Raw genomic sequence first — 26,350 nt, 5'->3', positions numbered from 1 at the left:
GTCTTTGTCCAGACAAAACCGAGTTCCAGTAATGTAATAAGCTGTAAAAATCATGGTGGATTCAAGTAAGGATCCAGCCATTGCTTTTGCCATCTATTCCCTTTGAAACAATTTACCAAATGAAGCTAATTTACTTGCATATATCCTTGCATTGTACATTAATCTTCATAACTTAAACAAAATGCATCCGCTTTCACTGAGAAGTATTGGAACATAAAGCAATACCAGGTAATGCATTATGTTGACCTGCTCAACCTTTCGATTCTTAAGGTGCTGCCAACTGCTTCTGCTGTTCTCTTCCACCCTGACTGCAACTGAAACCATTTTCTAATGATATGCTCATAGATTTAGAAATTTGTCTTGGCTCAAAGGAACGCATTTCTTTCCTTTCATCCCACTAACAAACCACATCCTCCTGTCACCTATACAACTAATAACTGGAACCGAATGGAGTCCAATTAATTGAGTTTTGGAAATTAAACTAATTATTACGCGCCAGTGAAAGATTAGAGAAACAAGTTAAAATTGAAGGAGGGCAGAAATCTTCTGTCTGGCACCAAGTCCCAAGGCAGGCTTCTTTCATCATCACAACTTTTTTCTTTGTTTGCGGCATCTTCAGTGACATTCAGTCTTTCGGAGACAAAGGTAACTTTTTTAAAAGGACTTAATCGGGCAGGACAACTTGGAACTTCCTTCATGTTTGTTCAACAGAAGCAATTGCGTTCCTTGAGCTAGACGAAGGTTCAAGCGCCTGTGTTAGTGCAGATTTCAGTGGCAATTTTGTATTTGGTTGCAATGTTGCTGGGGTATTTCCTGCTGCGGAGGCTGGCTGGAAAACTTGCCATATCCCCCAGTCCCAAACTCATGAATTATGCCCCTGGGGCCATTCCGCAGTGGGGCAGGCCTGATGGCATATAGCCACTGGGGTATCTGGGCACCATATTGCAAAGCTGCCCACCATACTGACCCATGATTTGAAGAAAGAAGATGGATCTTCTGAACATTATGGTGGACTCTGGGAGCACTCTAAGACAGGAAGATGGATCCCCTGAGAAATTAGATAGATCTCCACAAACTCATTTGTTCCATGTTAACGAGGCATGGAGCTGGACCTCTTCCAGGACACCAAATCTGGAAAGTCCACCTGTAGATTCCATCCACCCCACCCCTCTGCCGCATGGCTCCAAGGTTGCCAGCAACCTCCATTCCAAACTCCGAAGGCAGCCCCAGGTATTCTTCAGGTGAGTCCTGACACCTGCAAGCCACATCATTCCAGATGTGTTTTGCACCATGTGTTTTCTCACTGGCGTCATGGAGAATCAGACCTGGATGATCTTCCTTCATCTGTATCCCATTAGCAGGATGCAAATCAGTTTCACTCCAGTTGCCAATCCACCATGATGGACACCAGCAGAAGATCCAACAGGAAATTCATGCCAGCATAAAACTGACTTCCTGCTGAATTCTTCCTCTTGTCCACCATTGAGCCTGCCAAGGTCCCTTGGCAGAATTCACCCCCAAGCTTTACTGCCTCATGGATCTTAAGCAATATTGAGGGTGGTGCCTGGACTGTTAGCCCCAATTTTTCACATGGATTTTTCCTATTCAGACACTGCTCCTAATTTAAATGCAAATCTGCAAATTTCCATATTTGTTTCTGCCTTTCTGTTGATTCTATCCAATTTGCATGATTGTCTAGTGACATAAAGCATAGTTCAGAGTCTTTCCAAAGAGCTTTCTACATCTATCCCTTTGACTGGACCAATTTCTCTGGTACTTTAACATGGATACAGGCTGTGATGATGATTACAGCTCCATATGTCGTGCATCTTATTAAACTTTTGCAACAACAGCCCAGTGAATTAACAGTTAACATTGAACAAATGAGTAGAAGACCTGAGTGTTTAGAAAAGAGAAATGGGAGAATGGTTGTAAAATGCAGAGAGTTAAAGAAAAATAATGATGATTTCACTTCTCAAAAGAAAAGAGGGTGAAACAAGGGACAATACAATTATTTGGACTTAGTCCAGAACATAATTTCTTATAAAGTCTGTGCTAAAAGGCAATTACGATGTGGGTATGCCGGCGTTGGACTGGCGTAAACACAGTAAAAAGTCTGACAACACCAGGTTTTAGTCCAACCTATTTATTTGATAATATACTCGCAAGCTTTCGAGGGGTTACCCTCTTCGTCAGGTGAATGGAGAGTTCTGGCCTCAGACAGAGCATATAAAGCACAGACAGTTTAGAGATTACTGATTAAAATGCGAATCCTTACACCTAACCTGCTGTTCAAGACCTGAAGTGGCTGATAATGTGAGTGGTAGGAGCACTGATCACAGTTTAAAGAGATGTGTATTGTCTCCAGACAGTACAGTAAGTGAGGTTTTGCAAACCCAGGCAAGTCACGGGGGTTACAGATAGTGCGACATGAACCCAAGATCCCTGTTGAGACCGTCCTCATGTGTGCGGAACTTGGCTATCAGTCTCTGCTCAGCGACTCTGCGCTGTCGTGTGTTGTGAAGGCCGCCTTGGAGAATGCTTACCCGAAGGTCAGAGGCTGAATGCCCGTGACCACTGAAGTGTTCGCCAACAGGAAGGGAACAGTCTTGCCTGGTGACTGTCGAGCGATGTTCATTCATCCGTTGTCGTAGCGTCTGCATGGTCTCCCCAATGTACCATGCTTCGGGACATCCTTTCTTGCAACGTATCAGGTAGACAATGTTGGCCGAGTTGCAAGAGTATTTACCGTGTACCTGGTGGATGGTATTCTCACGTGTGATGATGGTATCCATGTCGATGATCCGGCATGTCTTGCAGAGGTTGCTGTGACAGGGTTGTGTGGTATTGTGGTCACTGTTTTCCTGAAGGCTGGGTAGTTTGCTGCGAACAATGGTCTGTTTGAGGTTGTGTGGTTGTCTGAAAGCAAGAAGTGGGGGTGTGGGGAGGGCCCTGGCGAGATGTTCGTCTTCATCAATGATATGTTGAAGACTCCGGAGAAGATGTCGTAGCTTCTCCGCTCCGGGGAAGTACTGGACGACGAAGGGAACTCTGTCCACTGTGTCCCGTGTTTGTCTTCCGCACCGATCTCCTCAGAAGACAAACACGGGACACAGTGGACAGAGTTCCCTTCGTCGTCCAGTACTTCCCCGGAGCGGAGAAGCTACGACATCTTCTCCGGAGTCTTCAACATATCATTGATGAAGACGAACATCTCGCCAGGGCCCTCCCCACACCCCCACTTCTTGCTTTCAGACAACCACACAACCTCAAACAGACCATTGTTCGCAGCAAACTACCCAGCCTTCAGGAAAACAGTGACCACAATACCACACAACCCTGTCACAGCAACCTCTGCAAGACATGCCGGATCATCGACATGGATACCATCATCACACGTGAGAATACCATCCACCAGGTACACGGTAAATACTCTTGCAACTCGGCCAACATTGTCTACCTGATACGTTGCAAGAAAGGATGTCCCGAAGCATGGTACATTGGGGAGACCATGCAGACGCTACGACAACGGATGAATGAACATCGCTCGACAGTCACCAGGCAAGACTGTTCCCTTCCTGTTGGCGAACACTTCAGTGGTCACGGGCATTCAGCCTCTGACCTTCGGGTAAGCATTCTCCAAGGCGGCCTTCACAACACACGACAGCGCAGAGTCGCTGAGCAGAGACTGATAGCCAAGTTCCGCACACATGAGGACGGTCTCAACAGGGATCTTGGGTTCATGTCGCACTATCTGTAACCCCCGTGACTTGCCTGGGTTTGCAAAACCTCACTTACTGTACTGTCTGGAGACAATACACATCTCTTTAAACTGTGATCAGTGCTCCTACCACTCACATTATCAGCCACTTCAGGTCTTGAACAGCAGGTTAGGTGTAAGGATTCGCATTTTAATCAGTAATCTCTAAACTGTCTGTGCTTTATATGCTCTGTCTGAGGCCAGAACTCTCCATTCACCTGACGAAGAGGGTAACCCCTCGAAAGCTTGCGAGTATATTATCAAATAAATAGGTTGGACTAAAACCTGGTGTTGTCAGACTTTTTACTGTCTAAAAGGCAATTACTACAGTAATGCAATTCGGCATTCCCTGTTTTTGTAAGATTTGCTTGTATATCTTTGTCTTTTTGAGTTATGTAGTGAAGCTGGTTTAGGTCATTAGAGATGTTCTGTTTTCTGTATCTACTCTCCTCCTGCACTCCCATCTCTTTAAATGGTTTTGAAGACATTTAGATAGATAAAAGCAACTTGAAGGAGCCAGTACCAATGATGAATCAATACAGACTAAATTTACATGCTGTGAAAATATTCTGTATTTCTGCAGGGAAAACGTATATCAGAGCAATGTTGTAAAGCTTTTGCAATTTAGCTGCTGGCAACAGCTGTTTGCAGTTTAGGAAGAAACGGAAGGCAGTAATGTTGATTTTTCTTTCAGTCAATGTGGACCTCATCGACATAGTTTGCTTTACACATTTCCAGATTTTGCACAATCCTTACCCAGCTTTTTCTAATTTCAAAATATTTGTTGAACTCTGGAAATGCAAATTGACTTGAACATTTATTCAATTTAATTCCAAAATGGCCACTGTGATGTTGCTGCATGGTATATAAATGGACTTCAGCTCAACACTACCATCTTACACTGAACACTTCTCCCATCTTGAGACACCATATGCCAAGAGAAACCTGAACTAAATGGATTTCCCACAAAAATGCACGTCTACAAGCATTTTGGCTTCCAAATTTCTGTAAGAATGGTTCAGAATTCAGAGGGAACTGAGTTGGATCTGGGCAAATAAGAAAAACAAGAGTGAAATGAGGAGGAATTTCTTTATTGCGGTGGTGAATCTTTGGAATTCTCTACCCCAGAGGACTGTGGAAGTTCAGGCATTGCATATGTTCAACACAGAACTTGTTAGATTTCTGGATAATAATGGCTTCAAGGATAATGGGGATAAAAATTGCATCATCATCATGATTGAATGGTGGAGCAGGCACGATGGGCTGAATGGCTGAGTTCTGCTCCTATTTCCAATGTTCCTAAATGAATGGGTAGTAGGTGAGAAAGAAAAGAGCACAAAGCAAAATGAGGGAAAGGTATAAATAGCAATTTCAAGGAGAAACAAAACAGCTGGCAAAAAAAAAGAAACCAGGGAGAAAGAATGATTTGGAAATAAAATACATGAACTTTCCCTTTTTTTTGCCTTTTTCTTATACTGTCGGAAAGTGAATTGAAAGTTGTGCTTATATTCAAACCCTGATTATTCATGTATATCTTTGCAAAGAAGTCAGAATAAAACTAAACTATCTTTGGGATAGATTTTTTCACTCCAGGCAAGGCAAAGAAATGTATTTGTTAGAAGGTTAGGGGAGAAAAGAGTGCTTTCTTTGCCAGCTGTAAAGGGCTGGAATAAGAAGGCAATGATCAGATTTTCTCATCAGTCAAGAGCTATATTTGCATCTAATAGTTGCTGGGGAAGAAGTACATTATTCAAACCCAGTTTGATATTCCCTTTCCCATTAGACAGTATTTCTTTATTTTGTTCAAAGCAAATCCCACATGGAATGGATCATCCAATTATTTTATGAAGAATGCTAAATCCTCAGCTACAGCCAATAATATTTTCACCACAGTATGTTCTCCTTTTTCAAAATAACAATTTTCTGGTCTGTTTTTGATATGTAATAAATTATAATTATAGAAGTTTCAGCCCATCAAATTAGGCACCGTGGGTCAAGCAAATGCTTCTTTCTTGGTCACAATTACTGTTTGCGTCTTGGGCAAACATACTATTCATTACATCTGAACATGTGTCGCATCACTGAATCTGACATCAACAGATTGTTTTCTGATGTTAAACACTTGCTGTGATCTTTATATGTTTGAGCCTTCATGTAGCAAAACAAGTTCAGTAAGTGGATTATGATGATCGCTGGGTAGATAGTGGACCCAAAACTACTGTCAAAATAATGGTGAGGTTAACAATTCTTCGCAGCAATTTCAGATAAGATGCGACTGAATGTGAAAATCATGGTGTCACTGAGGAGAGCCATTGTATACTTACTTTCATGTTAATGACATTGTGCAATCTAACTCACCATTTGTCAGTAGACACAAGCCACACTCACCAAAAAAGTAGGGCTTATCCCTTTCAACTGATGTATGCTTTTTGCCTGTAACTATCACAAGTCAACCTCTCTAGGACTACTATTCTTTTAGGTTTTAATTATTAAAGGTTTGCTTATTTTCTTTGTCATTTTTTCTCTCTCTCATATTTATTTCCTTCTCTTTATTCCTGTACTTTGATTTGACATTGCAATCTTCTGTAGTAGAGAATTCCATAGGTTCATCACCCTCTAAATGAAGAAATTTCTCCTCCTCTCAGTCCTAAATTGGCTTCCTGTGTATTCTGAAAGCATGGTCCCTGTCCTAGATTCCCCCAGCCAGGGGAAATATTATCCCTTCATCGAATCTGTCCAGCCTTGCCAGAATTTTATTAGTTGAGATCTCCGGTGAATACAGATCGAATCTCCTTGTGTGACAACCCCATCATCCCAGGAATCTTTGTCTGTGGTAAGTATATCCTTTCTTGGGGAAGGAGACCAAAACTGCACATGATACTCCAGGTGTGGCCTCAGCAAAACCCTGTACAGCTACAAGAAAACATCCTTGTTCCCATGCTTAATTCCTGTCACCGTGAAGGCCGTCACACCATTTACATTGCCTTCTCAGCCCTTATGCTGTCAATTTCACAGTTCTTCAATATGATCTGTTTAGGAGCTCCACAATGAACATTCCTTGAACATTCCGACCCCTGATGTCCTGTACAGGGTGTGGCACCATTTCCATCTCCCACTTCCAGCAACATGTGGAACAAAACAGGTTAAACAGACAAGAGCAAGTCAAATTAATAGCAGGCATCGCTTGGTAGCCTGCCACAGAGGCCTTTGGGCTACGGTGAATTGCTTGGCTAAAGGATATCCAAAAATCAGCTTCAGGATTGAGAGACATTCTGACGCTTAGGGGCTAAAATATGGGCTTATTTTTGGAAACCATCCAAAACTTGAACTTGGAGTGATTAGTTTTTCTTTGTACTAACTAGGCAGCAAAATTCTGGTAAATGAACCAGAATGTCACACAATCTGTTGTACGTCATGGAAAAATGATGCCAGATAAAACACATTTTCAATCAAATAGGATTGCAGGCATAAACTGTAAGCAAGGCAACAAATCCTCCATCTGCACACCGACCAGAGCGAAGAACCTCATTGGACACAATCATACCCTTAACAGAGCAAACCACTCTCACCGGCTCCCAGGCTTAAAAAAGCAGACACTCCAGGAAGCATGGAAAACATGCAGGCCTGCAGGTGAGAGTGAAATAATGTGGTCCCAAGGCCTCCCTCCCCAGCTCATTCCTTGCAAATGTCCAGTCTCTGAAAAACAAGCTAGGTGAACTTAGAGCTAGACTCACTTTCCAAAGAGAACTGAGGGATTGCTATATACTCTGTTTCATGGAGACATGACTTATTCTTGCTTAGTGGACAGGGTTCTACAACCAGAAGAGGGCTTCTTAATCCATCAAATGGACCGTACAGTGGCCTTAGGCAAGGCCAGGGAGGTGGGGTCTGCTTTCTCATCAATACCTCGTGGTGCTTAGACGTAGCAACACTGGCAGCTTTCTGTTCCCCAGACTGAGGATACCTGACACTAAAATGCTGCCCCTACTACTTTCTGCAGGTGTTCACTTCCATTATCCTGATGGCAGTTTACATCCACCCCATGCACACGTGAAGGTCACGCTGGATGAAATATGCACCACTGTGAATAGCCTTAAGACAAAACATGCTGAGGCCTTGTTCATTGTGGCTGGGAACTTCAGTTAGGCCAAGCTCAATAGCGTACTATCAAGTTACCACCAACACGTCTCCTGCACCACGAGACGCCCAAACATCCCACACCACTGCTACACAAATATCAAACATGCCTACGCTCTATCGCCTGCCCACATTTTGGCAAATCAGACCACAAGGCTGAACTCCTGCTCCCAGTTTACAAGCAAAAACTGAAGCGGGAGAATCTGTCAAAGAAAGTCATGCAAGGTTGGTCTGAGGAATCATATGATTTCTTATGGGGATGCTTGGAGTCAGTGGACTGGTCAGTATTTAAAAATTCTGCCACCAGCCTGAACGAGTACGCCACTACAGTAACTGACATCATTAATAAGTAAGTGTGTAGAAGACTGTGTTCCAAAGAAGCAAATCCATGTGTTCCCCAACCAGAAACCATGGATGAACAATAATATCTATTGCTTGCTGAAGTCCAGGTTTGAGGCATTCAAGTCAGGCAACATTGACCAATACAAGAAATCTAGATATGATCTAAGGAGATCCATCAAAGATGCCAAAAGACAATATCGGATCAAGCTGGAGTTCCAGGCTAGCCACACCGACCCCCGCTGACTATCTGACTATGGTAAGGTCTGTAAGACATTACAAGCTACAAGATGAAAGCATGCAAAATTGCCGACTCCAATACACCCCTCCCTGATGAGCACAATGCATTCTATGCCTGTTTTGAGCAAGAGGTCAGCGACAACATGCCCACCACCCTGGATGAACCTATATCTGGCGTCACCATTGCAGATGTCTGAGCAGCTTTCTTGAAGGTCAACCTACGGAAGGCAATTGGCCTGGATGGGGGACCTAGACATGCACTCAAAGCCTGTGTGGATCAACTGGCAGAGGTATTCACAGACATCTTCAACCTTTCTTTACAACAATCTAAGATCCCTATTTGCTTCAAGAAGATGACCATCATCCCGGTACGTAAGAAAAACCAAGCAGCACGCCTTAATGACTATCGGCCGGTGGCTCTGATATCCATCATTATGAAGTGCTTCGAAAGGTTTGTCATGGCATGAATCAATTCCAGCCTCCCGGACTACCTGGATCCATCATAGTTTGCCTACTGTCACAACAGGTACACAGCAAACGCCATTTCCCTAGCCCTGCACTCAACCCTGGAATATCTAGATAAAAAGGACACCTATGTCAGACTCCTGCTTATTGAGTACAGCTCAGCCTTCAACACTATTATTTCCATGAGACTCATCTCCAAACACCATGGCCTGGGCCTCAGCATCTCCCTCTGTGACTGGATCCTGAACTTCCTAACTCACAGACTACAATCAGTAAGGATAGGCAACAAAACCTCCTCCATGATAATCCTCAACACCAGTGCCCCACAAGGCTGTGCTCTCAGCCCCCTACTATACTCCTTATACACCTCTGACTGTGTGGCCAAATTCCCCTCCAATTCGATTTTCAAGTTTGCTGACGACACCACCATAGTGCGTTGGATCTCAAACAATGATGGGACAGGGTACAGGAATGGGTGAGACAACAATAATCTCTCCCTTAATGTCAACAAAGTACAGGAGATTGTCATCAACTTCAGGAAGCGTAAAAGAGAACATGTCCTTGTCTATATCAATGGAGATAAAGTAGAAAGTGTCGAGAGCTTCAAGTTTTTAGGTATCCAGATCACCAACAACCTGTCCTGGTCTCCCCATGCTGACAGTATAGTTAAGAAAGCCCACCAATGCCTCTATTTTCTCAGAAGACTAAGGAAATTTGGCATGTCAGCTACGACTCTCACTTAGCTTTTACAGATGCACCATAGAAAACATTCTTTCTGGCTGTATCACAGCTTGGTATGGCTCTTGCTCTGCCCAAGACCGCAAGGAACTACAAAAAGTCATGAATGTAGCCCAATCCATCACACAAGCTAACCTCCCATCCATTGACTCTGTCTGCACTTCCCGCTGCCTCGACAAAGCAGCCAGCATAATTAAGGGTCCCATGCACCATGGACATTCTCTCTTCCACCTTCCACCTTCAGGAAAAAAATACAATGTCTGAGGTCACATACCAACCTTCTCAAGAACAGCTTCTTCCCTGCTGCTGTCAGACTTTTGAATGGACTTATCTTGCATTAAGTTGACCTTTCTCTACACCCTAGCTATGGCTGTAACACTACATTCTACAGGCTCTAGTTTCCATCTCTGAGTGGTATGTTTTGTCAGTATAGCGTGCAAGAAATAGTACTTTTCACTGTATGTTAATGCATGTGACAATAATCAAATCAAAATGAAGAAAAATTTGTTTCAAGTCACCTTGTATTTAGCCATCTCGACCTGCTCTTCCTAGTTAACAATTCAATCTGACTCCAAGCACAAGAAGCTACTCAGTGTTCCTGATTTAGTGCTCACTGTTATCTACTGACAGATTTCATGTAAATAAAGATATTTTATTACATCTGTTAGATTGTTTTCCTTCTGTGAGTGTTAACTGCATGAAAAAAAGCTAAATACAACATGTTTGCCTTGAAACAAATTTCCATCTGCCTGTTAACAATTGATGAATGACATTGCGGTGTTAAATTGTATTGTCACATGATGTGTAATGCAAAATCCAACAGAGTTCAAATAACTCACTAATTAATCAATTTTCACTGATGGTGAGGGAAGTATGTTGGCCAGGAACTCCCTGTTCTTTTTCAAATGACACATGTGATCTGTTTATATGTTTGCTGTTGGCCAAGGCAACTGGTTCACGTCTGACCAAAACTGCAGCACCTCCAACAATGCAGCAGTTCCTCAGTACTAGCAGCCTAGATTTTGTGTTCCGATTTTGATATTGGATTTAAACCTACAACTTTCTTGGCCCAAGACAAAACTATTCACAAGGCCGTGGATGCCATTCTTTTAATCTCAGTGGTGATAATAATACTGGCAAGATGGATGTCAGGGAAATAGGAGTGCTGGGAAGAAAGTACAAATATTATAGCTCCAATGGTTCCCAATTCATAATTGAGAGAATTTTTTTGTTTTCTGGTGCAGATTCCATTGGGGAAAATGTGGTTATAATTGATGATGCTTTATCAGGATGTGGGTTTCCTCCCACTGTCCAAAGATGTATGGGTTAGGTGGATTGGCCATGCTAAATTGTACCTTTAGTGTCAGGGGGGTTAACAGGGTTACGGGGGTAGGAACTAGTTGGGATTGTTTTGTGCACCCTCTATGGACCAAATTATTTCCTTCTGCACTGTGATGTATGGGAAAAAGAAAATACTAAAATCCAGAGAGAAGAGGGCATTGAGCCAGTTTTGTATTTGGATATGTTGTTTGAAATCTGCTGTAACTGTGACAATGGTAACTATCTGGCTTTTGTAATCATAAAACTCTAAGGGAAGAGGATTATACCGAATACATCAACTCATAGAACCATAGAACATTACAGCACAGACACAGGCCTTTTGGCCCTTCTTGGCTGTGCTGAACCATTTTCTGCCTAGTTCCACTGATCTGCACCTGGACTATATCCCTCCACACCCCTCTCATCCATGTACCTGTCCAAGTTTTTCTTAAATGTTAATGTCATCTACAGACAATTGCAACCTCCAGTGTCACAAAGCATGCTTTAAGAGATCCAAATGGCTTGTGTGCAAGAAATGGCTTTCTCTTTAGTTGAATTCCCAACTTGATAATTAAACTGCAGTAATGGCCAATTTCTAGCTTCTACCTTCAGAATTCCAGATCCGCAAATATTACCTTCACTGTGTTTATAACAGCTAGAATTTCGGAAACAGGGAAACATATGAAAAATAGGCGCATTCAAAAGAACATAATCATTTCATAAGATGTTGCCGTGTTCAATATTGCTACATGAAAGGTTTGCAAACCAGATAGCTTTGACGTTTAAACATAATTCTAAAAAATGTGAAAATGAAAACAAACTGATGTGCAACCCTCTGCATATGAAACACTTGAATAAAAATTCACTTTGTGGGCACAATAGTACAATTAAGACATGTGGCATGGTGCTCAGAGAAGCCAAGAAAAGCAACTTCATTAACATCTATTACAATATGTAAAGCCCAAAAGTGCCCTATGAGTACTTTGGCTGAGCAACAATTTTGTTCATTATTCCCCTGTGAATCACTTGTGGTTCTTTTCAATGTTTAAATGCACTGTTGGATGAAAGCTAAGGAGAGACTTCCCCACAATTCTAGAAAGTAGCATGATGGTACAAGAATAAAATGCATCGCCTGACAGTCTTCCCAATAAACTTCAACAGTTATTTTCCAAATTGTGTAACTGCCTAAATATTTTCAGTTACACTGTTGACCAATTAATATGATTTGGTAGTGGGTTGAACTTGAAGTATCTACTTGTTCAAAAATAATCTGGTTTTTCTTCCTGTAGGCCTTCCCAACTAGAGGCGCTGAAGTGGCGTGAATCTCTGGAAAAGCTTCTGATGAACAACTGTAAGGAACATGATCATTATTCTGATTCTGGTTTTAACAATCTCAAAGATTTCAGTCAATTTAGTTTTACTTCAGAATGTAGATAATTTGATGCAGGGGCATCATATAACAAGAATTTGTCTTGTTCCAGCACTTTTAGCATAGTAAAACAGCTCATCAGCAGAATTGTATTCCACCACAATCTGTCACCTCATGGACTGGCATGCCCTTCACTCTACCTTTGGGAGTGTAGAAGAGCATGAAGATTTGTGTTGCAGAACTAGCTGCATCCCTAGCCAAGCTGTTGCTCAAGATCTATAACACTGGCACCCAATTGACAATACGGGAAATTGCCCCGGTGTCTCCTGTGCACCAAAAGTAGGACAAATTCAATCCTGTGAATTACCACATCATCCGCCTACTCTCAATCATTAGTGCGATTTGTGGTTCTATCAAGCAGCGCTTACTAATAATGTGTTCAGCTTAGGTTCCGTGAGGACCACTCAGTTTCAGACCTTATTGTAGCCTTGGTTCCGATGTGGACAGAAGTGTTGAATTCTAGTTGTGAGGTGAGAGTTACTGCCCTTAACACCAAGGCAGTATTTGACTGAGTATGACTTCAGGGAACCCTAGTAAAATTGTAGTCTTTGGTAAGGGGCCATAAAGTCAGAAATGGGAATGTCCATTGATAATTGCACAGTTTCAGTACTATTGATAGTTCCTAATATAGTGAAGTAGCCCATGCTCACAGATGACAAAACCTGGATTAATGCTCAAACTTGAGTTGATAAGTGGCAAGTAAGTTTATGTCTCAAGTGCCACACAATGGAAGTCTAACCACCTCGGCATGATACTCCATGACATAGCTATTGCCGAATTGCCTACCATCAATAAAATAAATACTGTAATCTAAGAACACGTGACAGGCTGGGAATTCCAGCATTACAGGCACCAGACAGGAATGGGGGGAATACTGTTCACTTGCTTGGATTTGTGCAGCTCCAAAAACAGTCAAGATGGTCAACAATATTGAGGACAAAGTAGCCTGTTTGACTAGCACCCTGTCCACCATCTTAAAGGTTCACTCCCTCCTACACCAGTGTACAATGGCTGCAATTTATCTAACCTCCAAGATTCATAGAATATAATCCTTACAGTGAAGGAAGAGATCATTTGGACATCAAGTCTGCACTGACCTTCCAAAAGAGCATCCCACCAAGGCCCTCCCATCCACCCTACCCCTTTAACACTGTGCATTTACTAAGCTAATCCATTTAACCTACACATCTTTGGACACTAAAGGGCAGTTTAGTATGCCCAGTCCAATCCATCTAACTGCACACCTTTGAACTGTGGGAGGAAACCAGAGCATCTAGAGGAAACCCACACAGATATGGGGAGATCGTGCAAACTCCAGACAGACAGCCACCCAAGGCCAGAATTGAACTTGGTCCCTGGTGTTGAGGCAGCAATGCTAACGTATTCATTCCATGAATTTGCTAGGACTTCTTTGGTATCCATCAAACCCACAAACTCTGTTGCCTAGAAGGACAAGGACAGCAGCCACATGGGAGCACCACCACCTGCAATACCCCCTCAAAGCCACGCAGCATCCCAATTTGCAACTATGTTGCTGCTTCTTCGTTGTCACTGAGTCAAAATCCTGAAACTCCCTCCCCTAACAGAACTGCAGGTGTATCTACACCAAATGTACTGCAGCAGCTCAGGAAGTAGCTCACCACCACATTCTCAAGGGCGATTCAGGATAGGCAATCAATGCAACCACCACATCCCATGAAAAGATAACAAAGAGAATGCTTCATAGGTGTAATCAGGAGTACAATTTCAAAATGTGCAGATGACAATAAATTAAGAAGGTATAGTTAATGTTTAGGAAAGCTTCAAAGTACTGGAAGATGTTGTGGAATGGGCATGTAAATGACAAATGCATTTCACTACAGACAAGACGAGAGGTGGTGCATTTTGTTAGGAAGATAGAAGGCCATATGTTCCTCGTAAAGTATGTTTTTAAAATGGACAATGAATCTCGGGGTACACATTCACAATTTATTAACATTATCAGCCCCATAAATATAGCAAACAATGAACTTTGGTTCATTTCTAGAGGGATAGAATTGAAAAGCAGAGATGTTACATAGAGAACCTTTGTTTAGACCACACATGAAGTACTGTGCATTGTTCATTCCTTCATATTACAAAATGATATGGAGGCACTGAAGAATGTACAACACAGATTTACATAGATAACTGAGAGGTTATAGCAATCAGGAAAGACTGAACAGGCTGAGGGTCTTTTCTCTAGAAAACAGAAGACTGAAGGGTGACCTGATCGAGTTCTTTGATATTATTATATAGGACTTAAATAGGTAGGGTGGATGTAGGAAACATCCGTTCATGAAATGTCAAAACCTAGAGATGATAAATATAAGATAGACACTAATAAATGCAAGAAAAGATTCCGGAGAAAAGTCTTTCCCCAGATAATGATTAGAATATGGAACTTTACATCACTGATATTAGGAGCATAGATGCATTTAATGGGAAGCTAGGCAAGTATGTAACTGAGAAAGGAATAGAAGGATATGCTGATAAGTTTGACAAGTCAGGAGCTCAGAGGCTTGTGTAGGTTATAGACATTAATGTTGTGCCAAATAGTCTGTTTCTGTGCTGTGAGTTGTATGTAATCCTTAGAAAAGCCCAGTATTCTTGCTGGTTGGAAAACAGCAGAATCCTTATATAAATGATGTCATTGGGCCCGATTTTTATTTTAACCAGTGGCTTGACTGAGGAAATCAGGACTTTCCCACCAGCTGATGCCAACCTGAAAATCAGTCAGTCCAGGAAATGGCCAAGGTTTTAGGAGTATAGACAGACTTGCCCTGACCCAGGCTATCCGATCATGAGGCCCTTCCATCGCCCACTGCCCCCACCCCACTAACAAATTTGGGATTTAAATTTACCGAGTTATAAATCCTCTATTTTTCCTAACCTCAGAGCTAAACCTCCCAAAACAACATCCCATTGGTTTTAAAAGTATGAGCAAATTCCAACAATAGTTACCACACTGAGGCACCTAGATCTGTTGGGCTTGCTTCCAATTTGGAACAAAGACAACTAGTTTCTCAAAACATACTTTCTCCAGGCAAAACTTGAGTGAACACAACATTTTGTTATGTGGCTGCAATCTCAACACCAGCTTCTCCATAGGATGAATTTGTCTCTGATGTACTGTCTTTCTTTTATAGTGGTTAGCAATGCTGCCTCAAAGTTCCAATGATCTGGGTTTGATTCCCAGCTTGGGTCACTGTCTGTGAGGAGTCTGCACATTCTCCCCGTGTCTGTGTGGGTTTCCTCTGGATGCTCCAGTTTCCTCCCACAATCCAAGGACGTGCTAGTTGGATGCATTGCTAAATACCCAAACAGGCACCGGAGTGTGGTGACAAGGGGATTTTCACAGTAATTTCATTGCAGTGTTACTGTAAGCCTACTTGAGACACTAATAAATAAACTTAAACTTTTTCATCTTTCCATATCTGAACTAACCATCTCAGAAGTCACCCATAATTACCTTCATTACACAAACTCACCTTTTAACATGCAAATGTGAGATCCATTCCATCTGCTATTGTTTAAAAAGGGTAGCAGACAAAAGGCAGGGAATTATAGGCCGATTAGCTTAACGTCCATAGTTGAAAAAATGCTAGAATCCATCATCAAAGAGGAAATAGCAAGACACCTAGAAAAGTACGGTTTGATCAAGCAGACACAGCACGGATTCGTGAAGGGGAAGTCGTGTTTAACAAATTTATTGGGTTGGAGATGGGAGGATATAGGAGATTGTTTTAAATAAGGTTCATTATAACTGGGACGTCCCTGGTAATGTAAAAGGATGTGGTATGATACTAATGTTTTTCTCTTTTAATTCACAGCCATTAGCTGATTGGAGGTAATAAATTGTCCCTAAATTAGTTTCCCTCGATGTGGATTGCCATAAAAGCAATAGATAAGGGTCATGGGTGGAGGGGGGACTGGTAATGTTAAAATGGCGGCGCGGGCTTGTTGGGCCAAAGGGCCTGTTTCCCAGGCTGTTTTTGTTCTTTGTTCTTTAATTTCTATGAGGATGTGACTAGTGCGATAGACAGAGGGGAACCGGTGGATGTGGTGTTTTTAGATTTCCAGAAGGCGTTCGATAAGGTGCCTCACAAAAGGTTGCTGCAGAAGGTTAGGGTGCATGGAGTTGGGGCTAAGGTGTTAGCGTGGATTGAGGATTGGTTATCTAACAGGAAGCAGAGAGTTGGTGCTTTTCTAGTTGGCAGTTGGTGACTAGTGGAGTGCCGCAGGGATCGGTGCTGGGGCCTCAACTGTTTACCATTTACACAGATGATCTGGAGGAGGAGGCTGAATGTAGGGTAACAAAATTTGCTGATGGCACAAAGATGAGTGGAAAAGTGAATTGCGTGGAAGGTGCAGAAAGTCTGCAGAGAGATCTGGATAGGCTGAGTGAGTGGACGAGGATCTGGCAGATGGAGTATAACGTTAGCAGATGTGACGTTATCCACTTTGGCAGAAATAATAGTAGGAGAGATTATTATTTAAAGGGTGAAAAGCTGCAGCATGCTACAGTGCAGAGAGACCTGGGGGTCCTTGTGCATGAGTCGCAAAAACCCAGTCTGCAGGTGCAGCAGGTGATCAGGAAGGCGAATGGAATGTTGGCCTTTATAGCGAGGGGGATAGAATATAAAAGTAGGGAGGTCTTGCTGCAACTGTACAGGGTACTGGTGAGGCCACAACTGGAGTACTGTGTGCAATTTTGGTCCCTGCATTTGCAAAAGGATATATTGGCCTTGGAGGGAGTACAGAGAAGGTTCACCAGGCTGATACTGGAGATGAGGGGGTTAGCTTATGAAGAGAGATTGAATAGACTGGGTCTGTACTCGTTAGAGTTCAGAAGGCTGAGGGGGGGATCTTATAGAGACATACAAGATAATGAAGGGGCTAGATAGGGTAGAGGTAGAGAGATTCTTCCTGCTTAGGAAGGAAAGCAGAACTAGAGGGCACAGCCTCAAAATAAGGGGAGGGCAGTTTAGAACGGAGTTGAGGAGGAACTTCTTCACTAGGGTGGTGAATCTCTGGAATTCTCTGCCCATTGAAGTGGTGAAGGCTACCTCATTAAATATATTTAAGTCACGGGTGTATAGATTTCTGATAGACAGGGGAATTAAGGGTTATGGGGAGAAAGCAGGAAAGTGGAACTGATTCACTTCAGATCAGCCATGATCTTATTGAATGGCGGGGCAGGCTCGAAGAGCTAGATGGCCTACTCCTGCTCGTATTTCTTATGTTTTTATGTTTCCAAACCTGCCTTAGGTAACACTTGTTCCTAGTGCTTCTATGCCAATCAGCATGCCAAAGCCCTAGTTCTATCAAATGTCACAATTTGTCTCTTATCTTTAAAAATATAGTTTATTTTCCCTTTAAAACTGCAGCCATCAAAACACATTCCCAACTATTGGATTTCTTTTTTCCCCATTTTATCACAATGTCCCAACACAAAAAAAGGCAAAACAAAAGCTCCAGTATTCACATTTTCCATCATCCAGAACTAGTAGAAATGTAGCTGCTGTTGACTGGATTGTAATAAAAGTCACTTGCAGGTAATTGTGTTGGACTTTGCACAAGGACAGATTTTGCCTTTAATTTCTTCCTTACTAAATAAGTACAAATGTATCATGCATTCCAATTTAATCTTTAAGTTTGTGCAGTTGTAAACAGTACTAATATTTTCAAACCTAAAATACCCTACAATTCAATGTTACTACTTTAGGGATGACCACTGGATAGGAACGGTGGAATATCTGGATCTGGACAGAAGGGTGGATACTGCTGTAGACTTTGTAAAGCTAAATATTCCTCAAGCATATGGGACAGAATTTTCTCGTCCTGCCCTCCACCGGAATTGCAGTGGGCAGGACACGGACCATCACAGCTCCAGGGTCCTGGGTTTGATTCCCGGCTCAGCTCACTGTCTGTGTGGAGTTTGCACGTTCTCCTCATGTCTGCATGGGTTCCCTCCCGGTGCTCCGGTTTCCTCCCACAGTCCAAAGATGTGCGGGTTAGATTGTTTGGCCATGCTAAGAAATTGCCCCTTAGTATCCAGGTTAGAGGGATTAGTAGGTAATAATATGTAGGGATATAGGGGTAGGGCCTGGGTGGGATTGTGTCCGGTGCAGACTCAATGGGCCGAAGGGCCTCTTTCTGCACTGTAGGGTTCCATGGTTCTATGGTTTCTATGACCATGGAAAGATTTGTTCACCTCAGGCAGGATTTCCTGGTCTTGGGGCAAGCGCGGATAGAAAATATCTGCCATGTATTTTGCAGTCATGCTATTTGGGCATTATGATGATTTTGATCATTCAACATTCTTGTTTCATACAAATGCAGTGGAAATTCACAACATCAAATAAAACTTTTAACAATCATGAGAAAAGGATTCTGTTTTTGTTGTAGTTATTTGTAATCTCTCTTTCTAAATGCACACTTTTCGATCACACTCTTGTCAAAAGATCACTTGAGGCCAAATGTAATATCAACTATGCTGGAATTTTGCAATACCCCTTCTATTGGGCTTTAGAAAGTTGAGGGCAATTTGTCATCAGTTCTTTCTTCTGCTTAACGCTGGTGTCCTTCTTAGACTGAAGTTAGCGCTTTCTGGAGTTGCACTGAGATCTGAACCTATTGTTTGACCTGAAGAGTTGAACCCTAAGATCTCCCGCTTTGGAGATATTTAGCTGGTGGTCTCTTGAGTTGTTTGCCTTCTGCCGACATCTGGACAGTTTTTTGCCTCAGTGGTCCATATCAAAACAGTCATCAAACTTTCTCATATATGGTATCAAACATATGTGGCCAAGAATGTCAAGCACTGTAGCCAGATTTAATTGACAGCAGAATGAAAGTGCTTGTGATTAAACCATGAAATATGCTTGTTTAATCTATTCCAGCTGATGGCTGTGGTGAAACAAGATAAACTTAGAAAGCTATTTTCCACTGGTTTGTTTCCAGATGGCCAGGCTGCCTTCAAAGCCTTCCTCCAATCGGAGCACAGCGAGGAGAACATCGAGTTCTGGATGGCCTGTGAGGACTACAAAGCAACCAAGTCACCTATTCAGCTGGCCTCCAAGGCAAAGAAGATCTATGAAGATTTCATCGAGAAAGAGGCTCCTAAAGAGGTAGGACAATCATCAGAAGAGCCAATGTAGATTTGGCTTTGTTTGAGACAGGGAGATATAACACCCTTTCTAACTGAAGAAATGAAATCTCTTTCTATATCCTTTGACTTACTCCTTCATGGTTTTTATTGCTGTATGCTCATCGCGAAGATCACCTTAGTGGAAAACGTCAATGTAGTAGACCATAAGACATTAGAAATAAGAAGAGGAATAGGTCGTTTGGCCCCTCGAGCCTGCTCTGCCATTCAGTAGGATCATTGCTGATCCAATGTTCCTCACATCCATTCTCCTGTCAACTCCTCTTGATTCCCTTACTGATCAAAACTATCTATTTCAGCCTTCAATATACACAAGGACTTAACCTTTCATGAGGTACCTTGTCGAATGCCTTCTGGAAGTCCAAATACTGGATCTCCTCTATCCACTTTGGTTGAGACATCCTCAAAAAACTCTATATTAGTCAGACATGATTTCCCTTTCATGAAGCCAACCTGACTCTGAATGATTAGATTATGATTTTCCAAATGTGCTGCTATTACTTCCTTAATAAATGATTCCAACAATAGATGCTAAGCTAATTGGCCTACAATTAACCACTTTTTTCCTCTGTTCCTTTTTGAATAGGGGTGCCACATTGATAGTTTTCCAAACCTCTGGTACTTCTCCAGAATCCAAGGATTTTTGGAAAATTACAACCAATGCAACCACTATTTCTATAGCTTCTTCTTGCAGAATCCTAGCATGCAAGCCATCAAGATTAGGGGAATTATCTGCCTTTTGGCCCATTATTTTGTCTTCCCTGGTACAAAGTCTCACAACAACAGGCTAAAGTCCAACAGGTTTATTTGGAATCACAAGCTTTCAGAGCACTGCTCCTTCATCAGGTGAGTGGAGATGTTTATATAGTCAATGAGACAATTGTAAGATAATTACAGATTGGAATGTGACTCGCATTCCAACCATTCTTCACATTCCAATCTGTAATTATCTTGCAATTGTGCCTTTGCCTTATTTGTGAACTAACTCTCGTGATGAAGGAGCAGCACTCTGAAAGCTTATGATCCCAAGTAAACCTGTTGGACTTGTGAGACTCATTGTGCCCACCCCAGTGCAACACTGACAACCCCACATCACTTGTCTAATGATGGTGATGTTATGTTAATGATTTGAAATTGGATGACACAAAAAGCAATAGCACATGATTAGAGGATATTAAAGCACTGTCTGCACTCATCTCATTCCAAGGCAAAAAAAAATGCAGCTGATTGAAATATAAGATTTCTTGCTCCTGGAAAGCTGTAGATCTTCTCTGCAGCATGGAGTTATGAATTTATTAACTTAGGATAAGATTTCCCCAATGGTCATGTATGCTAGCATGTACATTTTAACATCTGGAATGTACTGGGTCTCTTCTTTGACAGCCGCTTTGTTTCGGAATACCATGCAAGGAACATTTGCTCTTGTATCATGAGGATATCATGAGGATGCACACTTTAAACTCTAACTGTAAAAATTATTGCTTAATTACAAATAGAAAGCCAAGGACACTTTTTTTTCAAAACATTACTGATGAATGCTACAGAGAATAACAGGGCTCCATGCATATTCCGTGTGTGAAGTAATCTTTCCAAACATTCGGAAGACTTGTTTTCCGTGAAAATGGTACTGTTGTGTATAAAGTGCTTCCCTTTTCCAGACTTTTTTCTAGACCTATAAAGGTCTAGAACATAGAATAAACATTCCAGGTTAAAGATTGCATCCATACTTTCAGATCATTTTGAAATCCAAATTTATTCGATTTTTAAAACAAGAATATAGAACTTGAACCCAAACATTCTCAATGGCTAAATGATGCTTTTACAATGTAATGAGAGCACATACTGAGCTTTTGCCTTCTGCCATTTAGGTTAATGTCGACCACTACACCAAAGAGATGACGGTGAAGAGCCTTGCTGAACCTTCAACTTCAACATTTGAACTGGCCCAGAAGAGAGTGCTCACTCTGATGGAGAAGGATTCATTCAGCAGGTTTCTGAAATCTGAACTCTACCTGGAGCTGATAAAGTAACAATGTAACTGGGCTGTGCAAAGGCTGGATAGAGTGAGACTATTGGTCTCCCCACAGAGTCGCTAAGTGAATATTCTCTCACTGCTGTTTGCTACAGCAATTATTCCAAATGATTTTTTTTCTTTTAAGGCTTTGAGCACTACACTGAGCTATCATTTAAATCTAACACTTGTCTTTGCATAGCCCTGAAATAAACAGGCACCATCTATGGCAAAGTGTACCTTTAATGTTGTACTTGTCTTTTATGTGTGTTTTCTTTCTCTATATTTTTCTGAAGAGATTATATCCAGTGATAAATAACCTTGTGGCTTCAAACAAATTCTTGGAAAATTTAATTCATTCCTTTAAAATTCTTATCACCATCATGACAAGAGTCTGGAAAAACCTTCTGAAAGAAATGAAAGTAAAAATACACTGCTTTTTCTATGAGCAAGCATCTTTTCTCCTTGTGCGCAGTAGGTATAGCAAATGCTGTGGAAGGTATCTTATTGGAGTTATCAAAAGGTTCCTATATTTAGTAGTAAAGGTTTACTATATTTGCTCTGGATATATCTATAGTTTAAGAATATGCTCTTAAACTACAATAAATATTCTGATAGTTTGTTTCAACCCACAGAAGCACTGACAGTGTACGGAGTAAGCAATACAAGTATCAGCAGATGTAGCCCTCAAGGTTTAGCTTTATGGCAACACAAGCCTTGATAAATGACTGTTCTAGCTGTTTATATTGACCACCAGATAATCACCTTTCCTAAGGTGTGGTGTGACTATCCTATCTTAACTGTAGACTGCATTGCACACTTGGATGAAGCCTGTACACAAGTTCATACAATCATTCATTTGATCACACCAAATATATCTCCCTACTTCGTCTGAGAAATGTTTCAATAAATAGCACATTCATCAATCAGAACGTGCAAAATTCCTCTCCATGATCTACAATACTTCAGTGGCAACAACGTATCACAGATACTTCACTGGCAGGGGCAGCCTGGGATTGCGGACTTACCATAAATCGATTTTGAACCATGTCATTTCAATTAGATTCTGTTGAAGGCAGGGTGAAAGAGAAAGAGATTGGAGCTCAACACGGTCAATCCACCTGAATGCTGACCATTACAATCAATTAACTCAATATTAGCACAACCCCCTAATAAACATGTCACATTCAAACAAAGTAACTAAATAAACCAAGAAGTATCAGGATACACAGTTACGGCACTGCTGTATATCCATATATAATCTATATTAACATGTCCAAGTAAAATCTCTACTAATAGGTCCACATGCATCTTATGTCAGATGTTTATTTCCAGTTATATGAAGTTCCCAAATACATTTAAGCTCATATGAAAAAATTATTCTTGTCACTTATGAACATCAGCAGCCAATAAACATGAAATAAAATAGTCTTGATTCCATCACTGAAAGATTTATTCTGCTCTAGCACATTTATTTCTCCTTCTATGATGGGCTATCTGCTAACAATGTTAAGATTAAACCAACTCTGTCATGGAATGGCTGGAATGTGTTGAATGACTTGAAGGAAAACAAGAAAGGATGGAGGTGAAATGGCCCTAGAAAGTTGTCCTTGCCAACTTCACACGTACTGTATTGTGGCGGGAATAAGTGGAGCACTTAAAGAAAGGAAATGCCTGAAGGCAGTCAGATAATCAGATATTAATGTTACTCAATCCTTACAATCACATTTCGTCTCATCCTCTGTAACAAATAAACATGGCAGCACGTTTTGTGAATTGTTGATAGAATGATTTTATTTTGTACGTCAATTATCTGACTAATTAGATTGAATTTAAGAGGGACTGCACTGCCATGTTAAGGAGTAGCACATCAGACTGACTTTAATGCAGAACTGCATAATTTCCTAACAATGATTTGCATATGCTTTGCTGGAACATAACACAGGCTAACCACATTGTATTAATGAGGTTCTATACTGTCCTCCTAATGAAAACATGTGGTATAATATTGCATCAATGATAAACTATAAAGACAAACACTAAACATAGAAGAAATTCCTAGAAAGGTAGCTATACTCATGCAATGAATAGAATACTTTGTCAGCATTGTATTCCTTGCCCATTGACAATATTAACCAAAACATTTAAAGTAAATGCTTTAAGTATTGAAAATTGTATAGTCAGTGCATGATCATTATTAAATATACTGTGTAATGCATGTTTCTTCATATTCCATTTTTGCATAATTTTACCTTAAAAGACAATTCCATAGGAAGAGTTTCAGTAAATGCTTCATTAATTCCATTGTTAGGATGAGAGGTCAGAGAGAAACCTAGGTGAGGGCCAAAGCCCACAGTGCAGGACACTACCCAGGTTGAACAAAGCAGGTCCGATGAAGGAACAGTGATTGGGTGATGACAAGTTAGAGGCTTGCCACTTGTACAGAATACGGTCATTTCTGCCTAAGAATGAACAATTGATTTCTGCACAAAATGGGAGTGTTTTTGGTATTCAGAACAGACACACAAACACACAAACATTGCCTGGTCAATAGTTCATAACAAACTCTACCAAATGCTACACAATCAGCTAGCTTTATTGCCTTCACTTTTCTTCCCAGTGGTAAAATAAGAATACATTGACTCGATATGGATGCCACCTTGTTGAAATTTGCTTTGAATGCTCTATGTTTTGATTGAGCAGTTGTTGGCTGCTGAGCTTGGCACTTAATGGTGAGAATCCATTTATGCTGGGCTCCATCAGGTGAGGTTGATCGCTTTAAAGCCAGAAAATAATGCCATCCAAATGAGCAGTTTAATCATTTCTGAAGCCAAAATCATAATGGGAGGTTGGTACTGAATTGTAAAATCACATTATTACTCAACTTCTGTTTCAATTTAACATCGAAATGAAGCAAATACTGAAATTCTAAGTACTGCTCATTATTAAAAGTGAACTTTTTCATTATTATTCTGCTTTGTATGCAACATGTATTTTTTCCAATGGTTTGAACTCTCCATGATCTGACAGTGTCTATGGATTATATAATGCCAAGAATAGTTTGCAGAAGGGGAGCAGGTTAGAGTACCATCCAGATTTGATTGGTGCCAACCTATGTGTTGTTACGCCCTCCATTTCACAACCAGATAATAGTTACATTCCAAGCAAAATGGAGGAATTTTTAATATGGGTAACTTACTGAGCAAGAAATCATCTCGTCTTCGATCATAGAGACCCAACATTTAATTCATAAGGCGATGGGAAACCCAGCCTCCTATTGCAAATGTAATTGTTCCAGGCATTATATTGTCATAGCAATGAATTTAAATATGTTCATTAAATAGACCCATGAACAATGGCAATAAAAGTAACGCTTCACTTTTATCTTGATCCAACTCAGAAGCAAATTCTAAACCACCACCTATCAACACTTTCATGTTAATTTTATGAAGTGTTCAGTTGGGAGTTCAGTTCTTTAACTGAAACATTTGAATTATTATGGGTGTTACATTTATCCCTTTCTTGTTATAAGAGCATTAATGTACTGTTAAAGCTGGTAAACGGCTGCAGTGGCCTTCTCATGCGTACTGTCTGATCTTGAAAGAGTTAGGAACCTAATGAAGTAAATGTGTATCAATATATCAAAGTCTGACTATTTCTTTCTGGGTAACTTAATGATTTTCTCATAAGCAGCTGCAGCTGGATTCAAAGTGGCACTAAATGAATGCATACTTTTCATGAATCTGTGGTGAAAATCACAGTGTGTACTTTCCTCCATGAAAATTACAGTACTCACAACACAGTGAAAAGCTGAATTATTAATGCTGTAAGATGATGAGGTTGCAACAATCATTTGGTTTAATGCCAAATTATCCTTTCAATGACCTTTTAAGTCACTAAATCCAATAAACAGACCAGGAAGATTATTGCTCTATGTTCATTATCACTCGTACATAAGTCAGAGGAGAGGTATCAGTAACTTCAACATTAGCATATAATCACCAATCCCACACTTTACTGAAGACCCACACCTGAAAGAAAATTAAGATTAATGAAATTACCCCATTCACCCCATTTTACACATCAAATTACAGGCGAACAAATGTAAAAACCACCATTATTGTCAGAAGTAAAACTTTGGCTTATGAAATAATCTCTGAGGAAAAGGTATATTTTCCTTTTGATTAATGGTTGAATGGAGAATGAAACCATTGGGCAGGAAAAATTAAACACAAAATAGACCATAACATTTTAAAGTGTTTCTTTTTTCCTGGTCTCTATTCAGACTCATAATTATCTGCCTGCCTGCCATTCCTCCCCTTAGGATAAAGAACAAGCACAGAAATGGAATCTGATAGGAATCAGCACAATGCAGTAAAGAGTTAAAGGAACATTGCAAAATGGAAGCTACTTATACATTCAGTTGGATTTCAGCTATATTTTGCAAGTCATAACATACAAATCTACATCTATTGAGCTAAACCTAGAGAAAGCTTGTAGATTGAAGGATGAGGCTGAAGGGAAAAGCTGCCAATCATGCCACTTTGCCAGGAAGAAAATGTTTGTGCAAACATACCTTAAAGGAATTTAGAAGACAAGAGAATCAGAGAATGTTTATGCACAGAACTAGGCCAGTCAGCCTATCAAGTCTCTGACGACTCAGCAGGTCCCACTCCCCTGTTATTTCCCTATTGAACAGCAAGTGTTTTCTTTTCAGAAAATTAC

At 41.0% G+C, this 26,350-nt stretch overlaps 1 protein-coding gene across 1 annotated transcript in view; it reads left to right on the top strand.

Annotated features, from left to right (window-relative positions):
* LOC145347910 (regulator of G-protein signaling 5-like) overlaps positions 1–25,271 on the top strand; it is a 47,129-nt gene extending 21,858 nt beyond the window's left edge. Inside the window, exons 3-5 of the mRNA XM_080195880.1 lie at positions 12,289–12,350; positions 19,410–19,576; positions 21,483–25,271. Of these exons, the coding sequence (XP_080052006.1) occupies positions 12,289–12,350; positions 19,410–19,576; positions 21,483–21,644 (391 nt within the window). The 3' untranslated portion in view covers positions 21,645–25,271. The remainder of the gene's footprint in view (positions 1–12,288; positions 12,351–19,409; positions 19,577–21,482) is intronic.
* The last annotated feature ends 1,079 nt before the right edge of the window (positions 25,272–26,350 follow it).

Source organism: Carcharhinus amblyrhynchos, chromosome 9 (genome assembly GCF_965287045.1).
Source record: "Carcharhinus amblyrhynchos chromosome 9, sCarAmb.v2.hapA, whole genome shotgun sequence".
Lineage (NCBI taxonomy): Eukaryota > Metazoa > Chordata > Chondrichthyes > Carcharhiniformes > Carcharhinidae > Carcharhinus > Carcharhinus amblyrhynchos.
This window is presented reverse-complemented; position numbering and strand designations above follow the sequence as displayed.